The 13,724-nt window shown below is 46.0% G+C and overlaps 1 protein-coding gene and 1 pseudogene across 1 annotated transcript; both read right to left on the bottom strand.

The window, feature by feature from the left end:
* Window positions 1-258: 258 nt before the first annotated feature.
* LOC120684361 lies at window positions 259-6,320 on the bottom strand (annotated as a pseudogene).
* A 172-nt stretch (window positions 6,321-6,492) lies between these two features.
* LOC120686090 (putative laccase-17) lies at window positions 6,493-12,377 on the bottom strand. The gene is made up of 3 exons (XM_039968249.1): window positions 11,966-12,377; window positions 11,473-11,878; window positions 6,493-7,858 (listed from the first exon to the last, which is right to left on the bottom strand). Exons 1-3 carry the CDS (start codon window positions 12,062-12,064, stop codon window positions 6,657-6,659), a joined length of 1,707 nt encoding a protein of 568 aa, XP_039824183.1. The 5' UTR covers window positions 12,065-12,377; the 3' UTR covers window positions 6,493-6,656.
* Window positions 12,378-13,724: the final 1,347 nt, after the last annotated feature.

Raw genomic sequence — 13,724 nt, 5'->3', positions numbered from 1 at the left:
TCTTGTATATGATGTACACTCACCGATCGACCCAGTGAATGAAATCAGCATATATTCTGGGTGCACTCAATCGATCGTTTGATACGGCCTTTTAATTTTAGACAGAGTTCATATATATGTGCAAGTATGTTGAGACCAACTCTGAATTTATGATATAGAAAGAAGGTAACTCTAGAGAAGGACAAATGCAGATGCAGATGCAGTGAGGCTGCTGATGCTTCGGCAAATAGCTGGAACTCAAAAGGACAAAGCTCAACAGAAAGGGTCAACAAGATCATCCATTACAAAATAGCAAATATCCATTCATTCAGTTTAGAACCAATTCAGATTCACATCCCATGTTGCTGCATTATCCATCCAGATAACACAAACAACTCGCATCTGCGATTCAGGAACAAGAGGAGGAGTTTCACAATGTCTACAGCTGTCAGTTCATCCTAATATGGAAGAGACTTTTAAGTCTTAACACATCTGTTTCCTAGTCACTTGATTGTCAGAAGCTACGTCAATCCACCATCTCAATATAGTTCTAGAGGTCAGAGAACAATGGCGGAGCAGTAGCATCTCCTGCCAATGGACTTTAAATCAGTAGTCACCCAGCCACAACCTTCCTTGTAACGCTCCACCTGACCCCAACAACAAAAACGAAATTGTGTTTAAGGAACCCAAGAATCCACGTTCCAATTAATTGCATTAGACATTTCACGCAAGACTGAGATGGTAACAAATGATTTATACCGTGGAGATAGGAAAGCAAAGATAATGAAAATAAGTGCTTAAAAAACCAAGAATCTATGTTCATCTGAAGTGCAGCACATGTTTTCATGCTAGATCGTCATGATAACAAATGATATATGCAGATAATGCAGGCAAACCCTTGAAAAGTACTAATTTAGTGACTGTCTCACTATCAAACACTTGAAATTAAACCTAAGCAATTTTATTTTTTAGTCTTGGTGCCAGATCAGTTGAGTTATTAATGCATCATCGACAGCCTAATGGACCTGCCAAGAAATTGGTCTCTAATTAAGTTTAGGTACCTACCACATCCAAGATTGTATCTCCTTCACCTTTCACCCCGCCAAATGTGAATATCGAGCCACCAAGCGCAGCTGAAGAATGGTATCCTCTGGTGTAGTTCATGGGTTCAACCATCACCCATGACGGCATCCTTGGCTCGTACACCTCAACGGTTGCTACCATTGCTTTAGCCCCAGTATCATAACCACCAATCGAGAATCTGGAAGAAAATACAAGACCAAATTACATCAACAAAAGACAATATACACCCTGATGCACACCTAACTTTGATTTGCTGGGTACAAGTTCTACAACATTTTTTTTTGAAAGGGAACACTCTAAGTACTACAAAGAAAGAGCTACAAACTTACATCTTCTCATTAAGCACTGCAAGCGTATGGCAGCCCCTTCCTGCACTCATCATTGGGAGCATTTTCCAGTTAGGCTCTCGAGGATCAAGTCTCTCTGCAGAGCTGGCGACACAAATCACAATGTTAGGAGAAAAGTTTTCTTGCATTCCTCTCACTAAAAATAGATAATAATTTCGCTGCCATTTTTTTCTCGAACACACAGGAGAACTGCGTATCATTGTATTGATAGAAGAAGAAAAGAGTCATACATAGACCCACACACACACCACACACCCCCTTGACAGACCTAGTATCTTATCACCTGTTACATACTGAACAACGACCATCTAAAGCACCAGCTAACTACCCTCTTCCATAGCAGAAAGCAGGGAGAGGTCCCTAGCTCCTGCTAAACTCCACAACTGCACCTCATCCATGGCCAAGATAATAACAGTAGCTACGCTTGGGACATTCCCATTGAAAACACTAAGCCATACTTCAAGGAATTGAAGAATCAACTAGTCACTACGCTGCATATTTCACTTCTGAGGAGAACTGGTTTCTAAGTACTGGCATCCAACCAGTTTGCGAGAATAAGCAAGGGGTTTAGGGTTTAAATAGAGAATAAGCTAACGCATATTTGTGAAATGATTAACTTTATTCGGATTTACACTAAGCCATAAGGCAACAGATGAGATTTAAAATATTTCCAGGTTTTTATGATTTGTATTTCCACCAGATCAAAACTGAACAAATCATTTGTATTTCTACCAGATCAAAATTGAACAAATCAAGTACTAAGTACAGGCAGGAAAAGGACAGTACCTCAGATATTGAGCACCGTTGAAGCCACCAACTGCATAAATCACACCATTAAGTGCTAAACCAGCTAGAGCAAAGCGCTGAAAAATAAGGTGACAAAAGTCAAGCAAATTAAAGAATTCATCATATTATGCAGAGTGTCCATAAGCAAATATTTTTTTCCAAAAAGAGAGAGAGAGAGAGAGAGACAGTACAGGAAACTGAAATGGAATCAGGAATAGTTTTGCATAATCGTAGAATTACACACTTTTCCATGAGTAGATGCTTATTATGTCCCCTAGTTATTTATGTCTTAGGATAATATGTGCACATTCCACTAAATGCTTCAGTAGTGTACTAATGTATCAGAAAAAAAAAATTCCAAAGTTTAGACCAAATAAACACCAGGAAAGTGATACTGATACCTTTTCCAGCATAGGCTGATTCTTTATCCACTTTCCATGAGTAGGATCAAATATCTCAACGTCAGAGAAACACTGACTTCCATCTCCACCACCAAAAGCGTAGATTCTCCCATTAACACTAACCCCAGCAAGGCTCCCCTTGTCATGAGTCAATGATGGGCATGTGGTCCAATCATCACGGCTTGGGTCATAACAGTCAACTTCATGCAAAAGATAAATGCAAAATCAGGACAGAAATTGCAATCTGAGAGCTAAGACGGAATTAAACTTAGAAATCAATTACTAGCCTGTATCAAACCAGCAAGCACCATCACCACCACCGAGAACAAATACCTTGCCATCTGATGCAACAGTTGAAGCATATGACTTCCCAACAGGCATTGGTTTGAGAGGTGTTAGTATATCCAATGAAGGGGAAAAGGAATCTAGTGATGGCAGAAATGAGAAGCCATCAAAACCACCAACTAGATAAATGACATCTTCTGAGCCCAAACAATGTTCAACAAACTGGTTAAGTGAATCATCTAGGGTTAAAGGGTCTATTTTTGAATTCAATGTCTTCACTGTGCCCTTTAGTTCCACAATTCTTTTCAGTAACCTCTCATTCACCCCTTGTAAGTATTGGACCTCTTTGTTGGACCAAGCCTGCATTTTGAACATAAATTAGATACAACCCCTTGTAAGAATTTTCTAGGACTTCCACGCTTTAGTCAAGAACATATGGTATTCCTCACCAGAATTAAGAAACTTAAGTTTGAAGTATAATCATCAGGTAATAATTAGCTAGATGTGAGACCAATTTATGACTATGCCTCTGTTTATACAGAACCAGCTTCTAACAACCTAATAATTGTCCTAACAAACCAACTAACTGATCTAATCTCTCTCCTAATCCTAGCTTCTTGACTTAAAGGATAGATGGGCTGGTCCTCCGGGCACCATAACAGAAGAATAATTAAAAAATGATTCAATTTGGTCTTGCCTTATTCTTTGATTTCTAGTAAGCAAGTAGGTGTGATGCCACTTTCTTTATTCACTTGGTTCCTACTTTTAATGCCTTTTCATGCTAATGTATATCAAGACATCTGTTATGAAGTGCAGTTCCTGGTTTACATTGTGCATATAACAAGTCATAATTTAAGCATGCATGGCTCGGTATAACAATTGTAAGGCATTTCAAGAGGTTATAGCATATTAGAAGAGACCTGCTTCTTCTCCATCAGCTCTATGCACCCAGATAACTCTCTAACTACATCTATCAGCTGCACAAACAAAATTTGTGTGAGAAATTTGGAAAATATAGACAAGAAGTAAGCATTTGGGCAAGACTAAATGAACTAATGCACAAAACAAGGATCAGAACATGGGATGCAGCTATCAGCTAAGTCCAGAGTTCTAACCTTAGCTTCCGTACATGATTCAGAGTCTAATAGTTGCACCAGCAAATTAGAATGCCCGACGGAGAGCTGATTAGCTTCAACATCTAAGGTTTCTGGCAAATTAGAGTGTCCATCCAGAATTGCGCATTTGACCTCCTGGGCATACTTGCAGCTATATGCATCATTGTCTTCAGTCTCAGTAGCATTGGCATACAAATCAGGATTCCACTGCTGCACAGGCAAAGCTGCATGCCCTTCTAACACCTGGTTGAAGCTAGGCACTTTTGTCTTCTTATCAGATTGTTGTTGCTGTTTCATTTCAACCGCCTGATCTGATAATGCACACCCCTCTCTCTCTCTCTTGCTGTATCTCCACAATCCAGATCATCAAAACCATTACAAGATTCATTATCTGAGCTCGCATGTTCCTCATCCACATCTCCTTTCCCAACTTCCTCACATTTGTTCTTCTTTACCATGTCTGCATATGACTTTACAACCTCTTCTGGTTTGACCTTCCCTTCATGCTTTGGTGCCCATACATGTGACAATATTAACTCTCTCACATGTTCATCAGCTGGTGCTGCAACAGGGGGAATCCAGAAATTGTTGGGAGGAGGAGATGGAGTAAACATATCCATCAAAACACGTGTCTGAGCATGATCCAATTCAAACTGAAAAAATGAAGCTTCTGGCCAGGGACACTGGGCGTGTTCTGATAGTAGTTGGCTACAATAGCATTTCTGAACTGATTCTCTGCTAGCGGAAAACACCACACCCTTACCCGCATCGCAACCTAAATAAACAAAAAGGGCATTGACATGCACAGAGATTTTCAGTCAGTACGAAGATGACATTCAAAGATACAAAAGCAAGTGATTGTACCTGGGCAGGAAAGCTTGTCTCTCCCTGGCCATCATTTGACCATGCATTTGATTCAGGACAGAACTTACCACTGCCTGCAGCTTCATATATACCATGCAATTTGCGATCATCATAATTGAATAGGAAGAGAGGTAGTCCTTCCTTAATGTTTCGTACATAGGAGATATGTGCTCTTGGCAAGCCTGAAACACCACTCGAATGGTTACTAAGTCAGTGGATTACTTAACAAATTGCTATTCTTTGGTAGGCATGGGCATGGCGTATATTCCCCTCGGAGGAAAAGAAAATAAATGCATTAAAGGAGTAGCTCAGTTTTGTAAATGGGGCATAACTTAGAGAATAGTCGTGGTTAACAGAAATACCGAAAAGTTGCCGTGAGTGACACTCTGCAATGGTATTGTTTGTGCAACCAAATATCACAGCTCCAAGATCTTGTGGTTGGAGGTTTCTTGCAGAAATGGACATGTTTGTCGACCTGGTACTTTTCACAACCTGGCTCCACGAGGATTTGCTCTTCACCATTGTGCTGGTGCTAGCAAGATGAGAAACAAAAGGAAAGAAATGATGTTAATAATGTCCGACTGAAGCTTAACCATTTGAAATATGCCGGCTGCATTACACGGTCAGTGCCTCAGGGCAGTAATGAAGTGCAACAAATGCAATTGTCCCTCTTTCCTGACTGTTGATATGCACTAGCACATGGAGATAAAGCAAGAAACAAATTAAAGGTGGAGTCAAGCAAGAGGTACAGTTGCATTGCATTTGATTGGAGATGGAACGGAGTACCAAAATCAGTTGAATGAATGGCTTAGTACTAGATGGAATCGTTACAATTTCCCAGTCCAACCACAAGACAAGATTTTTCACGTGGGGCTGCGGGGCAAAATCAATGAAGGAAGCAAACAAGTTGTACATGAAGTCACTAATAATTGTGCCAGGACGAGACATGCTGAATTCATGAACAAACAGAATTAGGGGGCAAAAAACCTAGACGGGCAGTTGATGAACTGCAATTATATTAGGGGGAGAGGAAAAAAACTCCCCACAAAAAAAAAACTACTCTGTTGTGGAATCAGAATCAGTGGCCGACATACACTAGATATGGCTGACGGGTACATTGCATTGCATTATCGGAGAGGAGAAGCAGCGAAATCCCATCCATAATCATGGGCGTATAAGCACAAGAGAGAAGGATTTGGGTGGTGAGCGGAGCAAAAGCAAGAAAGAAGTGGGGGAAATGCAGTTGGGGTATATAGCGGTACCTTGAAATCGTCGGAGGAAGAGGGACGGGTGCGATCACACTGCAGTGCACTGAAATCTCGGTCTCCTCCTCTGCTTGCGCTACACTACTACAAGCATCGGCGAGTTGGCGTTGTGAAGAGGAAGGAAGGAGGATGGGATGGGTGAAGTGGTGGGTGGGTGCCGTCTGGTTTTTACTGCTCGCTCCGTCATGCGTGTCTCAGTGTCCATGTCAGTAGTTTTTTTTTTTTTGAGGGGTATATCCATGTCAGTAGCCTAAGATAGAGAAGAAAGGCTGGCTCATTACCTTCGAAAACAAAAAAGAAGAGCTGGCCCATCGGACAGACGCACAGGCCCGCTGCTATGGCCCATGCGAGCCCAACAAAACTTGGATGAATTAAATTGACAATGTTTATTTCTTGATGCACACAGCTAGGCTGTAATTGGTAACAAATAAGTAATCCTGTGACTTGGTACAGTAGGAATATTCCAAATAAATAATCAGCATCAGGCAATAAGCAGACGCGATGAATCTCCAAGTGTTAATGCTCGCTGAGTCAGCAGAGTGGGAGGTCCGGTGGAGGTGCCTCGAGAGACTGCAGCTCCCCAACGCCGTCCTCCACCAGGAAGGCCATGGCGAGGCCCCAGGTGATGTGCACGTCCAGATGGCAGTGCATCAGCCACACCCCCGGGTTGTCCGCCACGAACCGGATCACCGCCCACCCGTTCGCCGGCACGCCCACTGTGTTCCTCATCGGCGGGTCCTCCAGGTTCAACTTGGCCGTGTCGGCGGCGGCGTCGAAGTTGCCGAACCCCTCTCCCAGGATGTAGAAGTCGTAGCCGTGGAGGTGGATGGGGTGGTTCTCGGCGGCCAAGATGTTGGTGCCCTGCAGCACCACCTGCACGGCGGCGCCGTACCTCAGCCTGTACACCTTGGTGCCCCGCACCGGCTTCCACAGCGCGCGGCTCACGTTCTGCGCCGTGTAGTCGAACTGCACCGGCGGCTTGCCGGGGAAGTCGGCGGTGAACACACCGGCGCCGGCGCCGCCGTGGTAGTGCGCCTGCAGGATGGACAGGGTGGACGGCAGCACGAAGGAGACGTTGTTGATGCTCGCCGCGAACCGCGTGTTGTTGGGCCCGCCGCAGCTCTGCCCGCTGGAGCAGTTGAGGAGCCCGACGCCGACGGTGAAGAAGAGGTTCTCGTCGACGCGCGAGGGGAGCTCCGCCTTGCGCAGGCCGCGCAGGCTCGTCGTGAACGCCGTGGCCGTGGCCGTGTCGTTGTAGGCCGGGAGCGTCGGCATCGCGGGGCGGCTGCTGCTGCTGCTGCCGCCGTAGTCGAAGATGGCGGTGGTGGTGGTGTTGTCAAAGGGGACGCCCTGGGCGCTGGCGTAGGCGCGGGCGGCGAGGTAGTACCGGGCGGGCGGCTGGTCGAAGGTCACGAGGACGTCGGTGGTCTGGCCGGGCGCGATCATGAGCACCGACGTGGTGTGGGGCTTGGTGTAGGAGGCGTCGGCGCCGACGACGGTCATGGTGTGGCCGGCGAGGGAGACGAAGAGCTCCGTGTTGAGTGCGGCGTTGATGAAGCGCAGCAGGTTGGTCTCGCCGGACCTGACAGGGAACACCGTGGTGTCTTTGGAGGAACACTTGTAGAGGTCGCCGGGCTGGCCGTTGACGGTGAGGGCGTCGGAGATGTTGGGCGCGGCGCCGGTGCGGGTGGCCGTGCGGACCACGTCGACGGGGTTCATGTCCCACCATTCCCCTGCACACGTTCCCAGGATACGGTTGCATTGGTAAATCGGTTAAACTCTTGTCAAAGTTGCAATGCAGTCGGTTGATGACCTCGGACTTTTTCATTAGGATTTTGAGACATTGTAGGCTTGTAGCAATCTCGATTTTAATTGACAATAGGCAATGGCTAAAAATTCTGTTTGTTTCTTTTCCTTCTTCTGAGGACTGGAGGACTAGTCAGTCTAGCTTGTTCATCAACACCTAAGATTATAGATGGCCAAATGGGCGGCACGGCACGGCACGACCCGGCCCAGCCACGGCACGACTAGGCACGGCACGCCTGGGCACGAAAAGACTTTCGTGCCGTGCCGTGCCGCCCAGCGTGCCGGACTTAAGGCTCAGGCACGGCACTAAACCCTTTCGGGCCGTGCCGTGCCACCCGCCGGGCTCGTGCCGCCCAAGTGCCCAGGCACGAGGCTAGGCACTAAAATCGCAACATGGCTCATTCAACAGATCGATTCATCTTGAGTAACAAAAAATGACAGAAATCAACAAAATATCAAGGGTGAGCTGTTTTGTGCAATGGCTGTCTCATTAAAAACCTATCTAGGTAAAAACTCACACCTCGTGAGAAAACCCTAGATAGGAAAAAAGAGTACAGCCCAGCTCATTAAGTTCAAGTTCCAGTGTTAAGTTAACCTCATAGTCATACAGTGCAAATAAACTATTCTATTACACAGCAGCTTGTGCTGGAGTTTCATCAAGGTACTGATCTTCATAAGCTGCCTCCAGGTCTCCATCCTCAACCATGTGCTGAGCTCTTTCATCTGCAGCCTCCCAGTCTTTGATGCATGTGAGCATTTCCACCATCTCTGGCTTCAACTGACGCCTCCTCTCCTCTACGATCCTGCCAGTTAGACTAAAGATAGATTCTGAAGAGATGGTAGAAACAGGCACAGTTAAAACATCCTTAGCTAAGATAGAAAGTACTGGATAAGACTGTTTGTGCTCATGCCACCAGGTCAAGATGTTGAAATCTTCATCAAACTGGTTGACAGTGTTAATATCTAGGTAGGCAGTAAGTTCAGAAGAAATACCATATGTACTACCAGTGCTTGCTGCTTGCAGCAAAGCACTTGCAGATGTCCTTCTACTAAGAGGAACAGTAAAAAAGCCCCCAGTACCAACACTGCCAAAACCAGACCCAGGAGAAGTAGTAGAAGTAGAACCATCACCAAAGATCTTACCCCATTGAGCTTTTTTCTTACCAGTAGAAGGTTTATGTGTAGGCTTTGCCAATCTAAGAGATAAGGAGTACCTTCTGCTCTGGGGTACTAGATTTGGATGAACACACCAAATGTTTGCTTGTGAGGAACAAGATGCTTAAGCATGAGATAGGTGGAGTTCCACCTCACATCCGTGTCTAATTGAAATTTCCTAGGTCTCACAACCACAGCAATACAGTAGGACTTATAAGCAGCAATGCGCTGGTTAGAAGAGTTCACAAATGAAATAGCAGTCATAAATGCTTCCAAGTAAGGTTTAAGACTTTTCAAGCCAGACTTAACAATCAAATTAATTATATGGCATGCACATCTCTGATGCAAGTATTCATCACCAATATAACCTCTAATTAAAGGTGTCAGTGCTTCCATAGCAGAGGCATTAGCATCCCTCATCGTCGTCCATGGTCTGGAGGGCAGGCCGCAGGCCAGGCCTTCGGCGCGTCACGGCTTCGCGTCGGCCGGCAAAACCGAGGGAACCGAGCTGCCGGTTAGGGTCCAAAGACCCCAGATCCAACCCCCTCAGGTACCCCAACGTCTTTGCATCAGCCGAGCAACTGCGCAGAGAGGTCAAAAAGATCAGAACAGAAGAAAGAAATAAAAAAAACTAAAAAAACACGTTAGGGTTTAGAGACTTTCCAGATCCGGAGCACCAAGGACGCCGGCGAGATCGAGGACGGCCGGATCTACGAGATTTATAGAGGGATGACCGGATTTGGGGATGGATTTGAGTTGAGGAAGCGAGTCGACCGGTGAAGATGCAAAAGTAGGGAGGAAAACAAAGAGAAGAGGGTAGAGTGGACGGCCAACGGCGGCGAGCCGGCGATCGGAGTTGGAGAAGACGGTCAGATCGAGACGGAGACGGGAGGGGAGCGGAGAGGCTCGATCTAGGGTTAGGGTTAGGCGAGGCCGCGAGGGGAGCGGAGAGGCCGAGAGGGGTCGGGGGCGGGCGGGGCGAGCGAATGGAGGCCGGCGCCCCTTACATACCTGCTCCGCTGGGCTGGGCCGGCAGCAGGCCTCCAACGGCTCTTTTGCTGGCCTGGCCTGGGTAGCGGGCCGCCGTGCCGCCCATCGGGCCGATCGGGCCGGCTTTTTCGGGCCGTGCTTGGACGTGTCCATGGGCCAGGATTGAGGCCCAGGCACGGCCCGGCTATCGTGCCCGTGCCGGCCCGAGCCCAATAATATTCGGGCCCCTGCCGTGCTCGGGTCGAGCTAATATGGGCCGGGCTTCGGGCCCCCATGGGTATCGGGCCAAATGGCCATCTATACCTAAGATGTAGCAGCCTAGCAGGAGGGGTACATGCATGTTAAGCCTACTGTGGAACGAATGTGGGCCACAATAATAGCCCAATTAAATAAATGAAGCAGCCTGCTAATGATGCAATTTTGATTATGGAGCTTGAAAAGTGATGATGGTACACTACAAAGTGTAGAAAATTTAAAGCCCTAGATATAGATTAATTTAGTATACAAATTAATCCTTTTTGCAGGGAAGGGAAAATTATTCCAGGCCACTGAAGCTGCTCTGGTTCCACAGGGGACAACTCTGAAACCAGTTGTTTGGCTTTTGGGAATGCTACTTTCAGAGGCAAGCACATTGACAGCTGATGAACTGCTTATTGTTGATTAACAAATATACACCTCTATGTTATATTTTTCCTTTCAGGGAACACTACAATTTTACTGTATGAGAGTTGTTGGACCCACAAGTCAGTGGCATAGCTCTGAGTATGTAACAAAAGAAGGTTATCTCACATGGAAATCTTTTTGACGCCCGTTAATCACGATTTTTCACCCCTTTTTTTCGTAGGAAGACCGAGACCGAGCAGCAGTCGATGACACTTGAAGTGTAAAGGTGTGTTTACTTTTGTGATCCACCATGATGACGATACATGTTTGACTCTCATGTGTGCAGTAGCTAGGGTAAGCAATGAGCAAGCTGGTATCAACCAACAACTAACAGAATGATAACACTGACTAACATGCGGGAAAAGCTAGCGAAAAAGAAATGCTAATCATGCATCTCTCATATTATTCGCTAGCTCTGGCCCACACCACACTTGCATTGCAAAACCTGGCCAATCAAATGGCTGCATGCTTCCACAAGGTTAGAATTGGACTAGCTAATAATAAGCTTATTAGGTTAGTTGGTGGGAGATGCTTTCAGCTCCTAGGTTGAAGCCTAATTTTCAACTCCAACTTCAGGGTGTGTCATTTGTCAGCATCAAAGTTATATAAGGCTGTTGATCCAAGTTTTTACTTGTTAATTTGGGGATCGGAAGAAATAAAAGGATACATTATTTATTTGCATTGTACGTGCAAGAATTTTTTAGAATCAATGTCATTAGCTAGTAGCAGGTACCGAGCAGGATGGGGATCTCCCTGGCGGGCGGCTTGCCGGCGTTGAAGGGGTAGGGGACGCCGGCGCGGGGGCGGATGATGAGGGCGCCGTGTACGGTGGCCCGGAGCCAGGAGCTGTGGGCGTGCCACCACAGGGTGCCCTCCTGCCCGGCGACGGTGAAGCGGTAGGTGAAGCTCTGGCCAGGGCGGATGGGGCACTGCGTCACGTACTCGGGCCCGTCCGACCACCCCGTCCGCATCTGCCGGACGCCGTGCCAGTGCACCGTCACGTTGTAGCCGCCCCGGTTGATGACCCGGACCATGAGCGAGTCGCCCTCGCTCACCTCCAGCGCCGGCCCCGGGAACTGCCCGTTCACCGTCATGATGCTGTGCTTCCGGCACAGCCGAGTCACCGCCGCCTCCTGGACCTGCAGCCGCAAGCATGCATCTCATTCAGATCATATCCTTCCTATATGCTCAAAACAGTTAGTCCTATGATCTATACTGGTAATTACCACGAACTCATGGTACTGCTCCTTGGCAACTACTGTCTGCTGCAGCTGCGAGCAGAGGAGAAGAGCAGCAATCAGGGTCATCAGGATGCTTGCTTGCATCTCTCTTCTGCTTCAGCCTTGCTTGGATCGAATCGCTTATGCAGAGGGGTGTCCTTATATAGGAGTAGGAGTAGGAGTAGGAGCAGGTGGTGGAGGTGCAGAGCAGAAAGCAGGGGGGACGGGGATACAGAGATCACATTACAAAGAAAAAGAAGATCCTCTGCATCCCTCTTAGCTAGCTAGCTACAAAGTCATAGACAGCGGTGGTTTTGTGGTTTGAATTATTATCTAGGTCCCGAATGGCTGAATTCATCCTCCTATACATGGTGGTGGTGAACCAATGCATCGATGATGGCATGCATCATCTTTTGACACTCACATTTGCTTTCTCTTTTTGCCATATATATTTCTGCTTCTAGCCTTGTAGGAGTAGTACAGTACAGCAGCATTCCTTCACTTGCTTCATGCATGCAGCCATCTCCGTTATTCAACGTGCATGCCAATGACAGTAACAACCACACTCCAGTTGGTAGGTGCAACCACTGATGCACTGTATGTGCTTCCATTTCAACCTCACAAAGAAACAGTTTATAACTAACTCCCCTCCTTTTTCGATCGGCCAGCTGATAACTAGCTACAAGTGAGCAAGTCTATTGCATTTATTTTCCTCTGCATATCAAGATCGACGAAGCTATTCAGAGGACAGTTTATAACTAACAGAGCTTTCCAAAGATTAACTAACGAATGCGTGTGGCTTTTGTATTAGTTGGCATGTCTTTTCAGAAAAGGAAACAAATTAGAAAGACATGCATGACCTTATCATCTATGGCTCGATGCTTTCATCATGCGTAATGTTTTGGCTAGGTATGTAACTCCTGTGATCATGCTTCCATCACTAGCTTAGCTTTCCTCTCTTCGGGACATCCTCAAGGACTGACTGAAACATCATCATAATAAGATAGAGCCTACCTTCCATGATCAATGAGAGTATGGCATTGGTCACCAGATCTTATCCTACAAGGAAACCTACAAAGGACATTATATAATCCCCTATCAGCATCATGGATTGCCTCCAATGTTCACACTATGTGCATATCCAAATTACATATTTATTTATCACTTGATAGCTGAATCAGGTCCGGAAGCAACTAACACGCATCAGCTTCACCATTTGGAATTTATGCAATATCTCAAATCAAATGTAATAGGCTAAGTACCTAAACGTTTTCAAAACAAAACAGAGAACGAGGCTTATTGTTCATTTGTTAATCAGGCAGACCTCTAAAAGCCAAATATTTAGGCAGGCTCAAAAAGCAGACTCGGTCAGCATTGCAATATTTCAATTCATCAGAAAAGTAAATGTATATCCTAACCAAGGATCACATAGAGCTGTCTGCAACTTGCATTTTACCATTACCATTTTGCAGCACATGCTTCTTTTATATATCATAAATTATGCTGAGCATGTTTCCCTTAGAAGAATCATTATGCATGACTTAAGGAATCATGGCCAGTGGGGCCACTAGTCCCACAAATGTTTCCATTTTGCAACAAAGGTTCCTCGGCTTTTTTTTCATTTTATTAGAACCAAACACACTTCATTGCCAATTCTTTCCTTCATCAACCTTTTCGCTTCCGAAATCCCATGAAGACAGTGAGATCACTATTCAGTAGCAACTTTCTTTCATCCATTTGACTGCCAAATCTCTTTGTATCCATT

Source organism: Panicum virgatum, chromosome 8N (assembly GCF_016808335.1).
Source record: "Panicum virgatum strain AP13 chromosome 8N, P.virgatum_v5, whole genome shotgun sequence".
NCBI classification, from domain to species: domain Eukaryota; kingdom Viridiplantae; phylum Streptophyta; class Magnoliopsida; order Poales; family Poaceae; genus Panicum; species Panicum virgatum.
The sequence above is the reverse complement of the archived record's forward strand: the minus strand, read 5'-3'. Positions and strand labels throughout refer to the sequence as shown.

Excerpts from the sequence above, each read along its gene's own strand:
- LOC120686090 (XM_039968249.1), bottom strand. The coding sequence starts at position 12,064 with ATGCAAGCAAGCATCCTGATGACCCTGATTGCTGCTCTTCTCCTCTGC. Across the intron at positions 11,879-11,965 it reads AGCAGTACCATGAGTTCGTG|GTCCAGGAGGCGGCGGTGAC; the intron begins GTAATTACCAGT and ends TTGCGGCTGCAG. Across the intron at positions 7,859-11,472 it reads GGAGATCCCCATCCTGCTCG|GGGAATGGTGGGACATGAAC; the intron begins GTACCTGCTACT and ends GAACGTGTGCAG.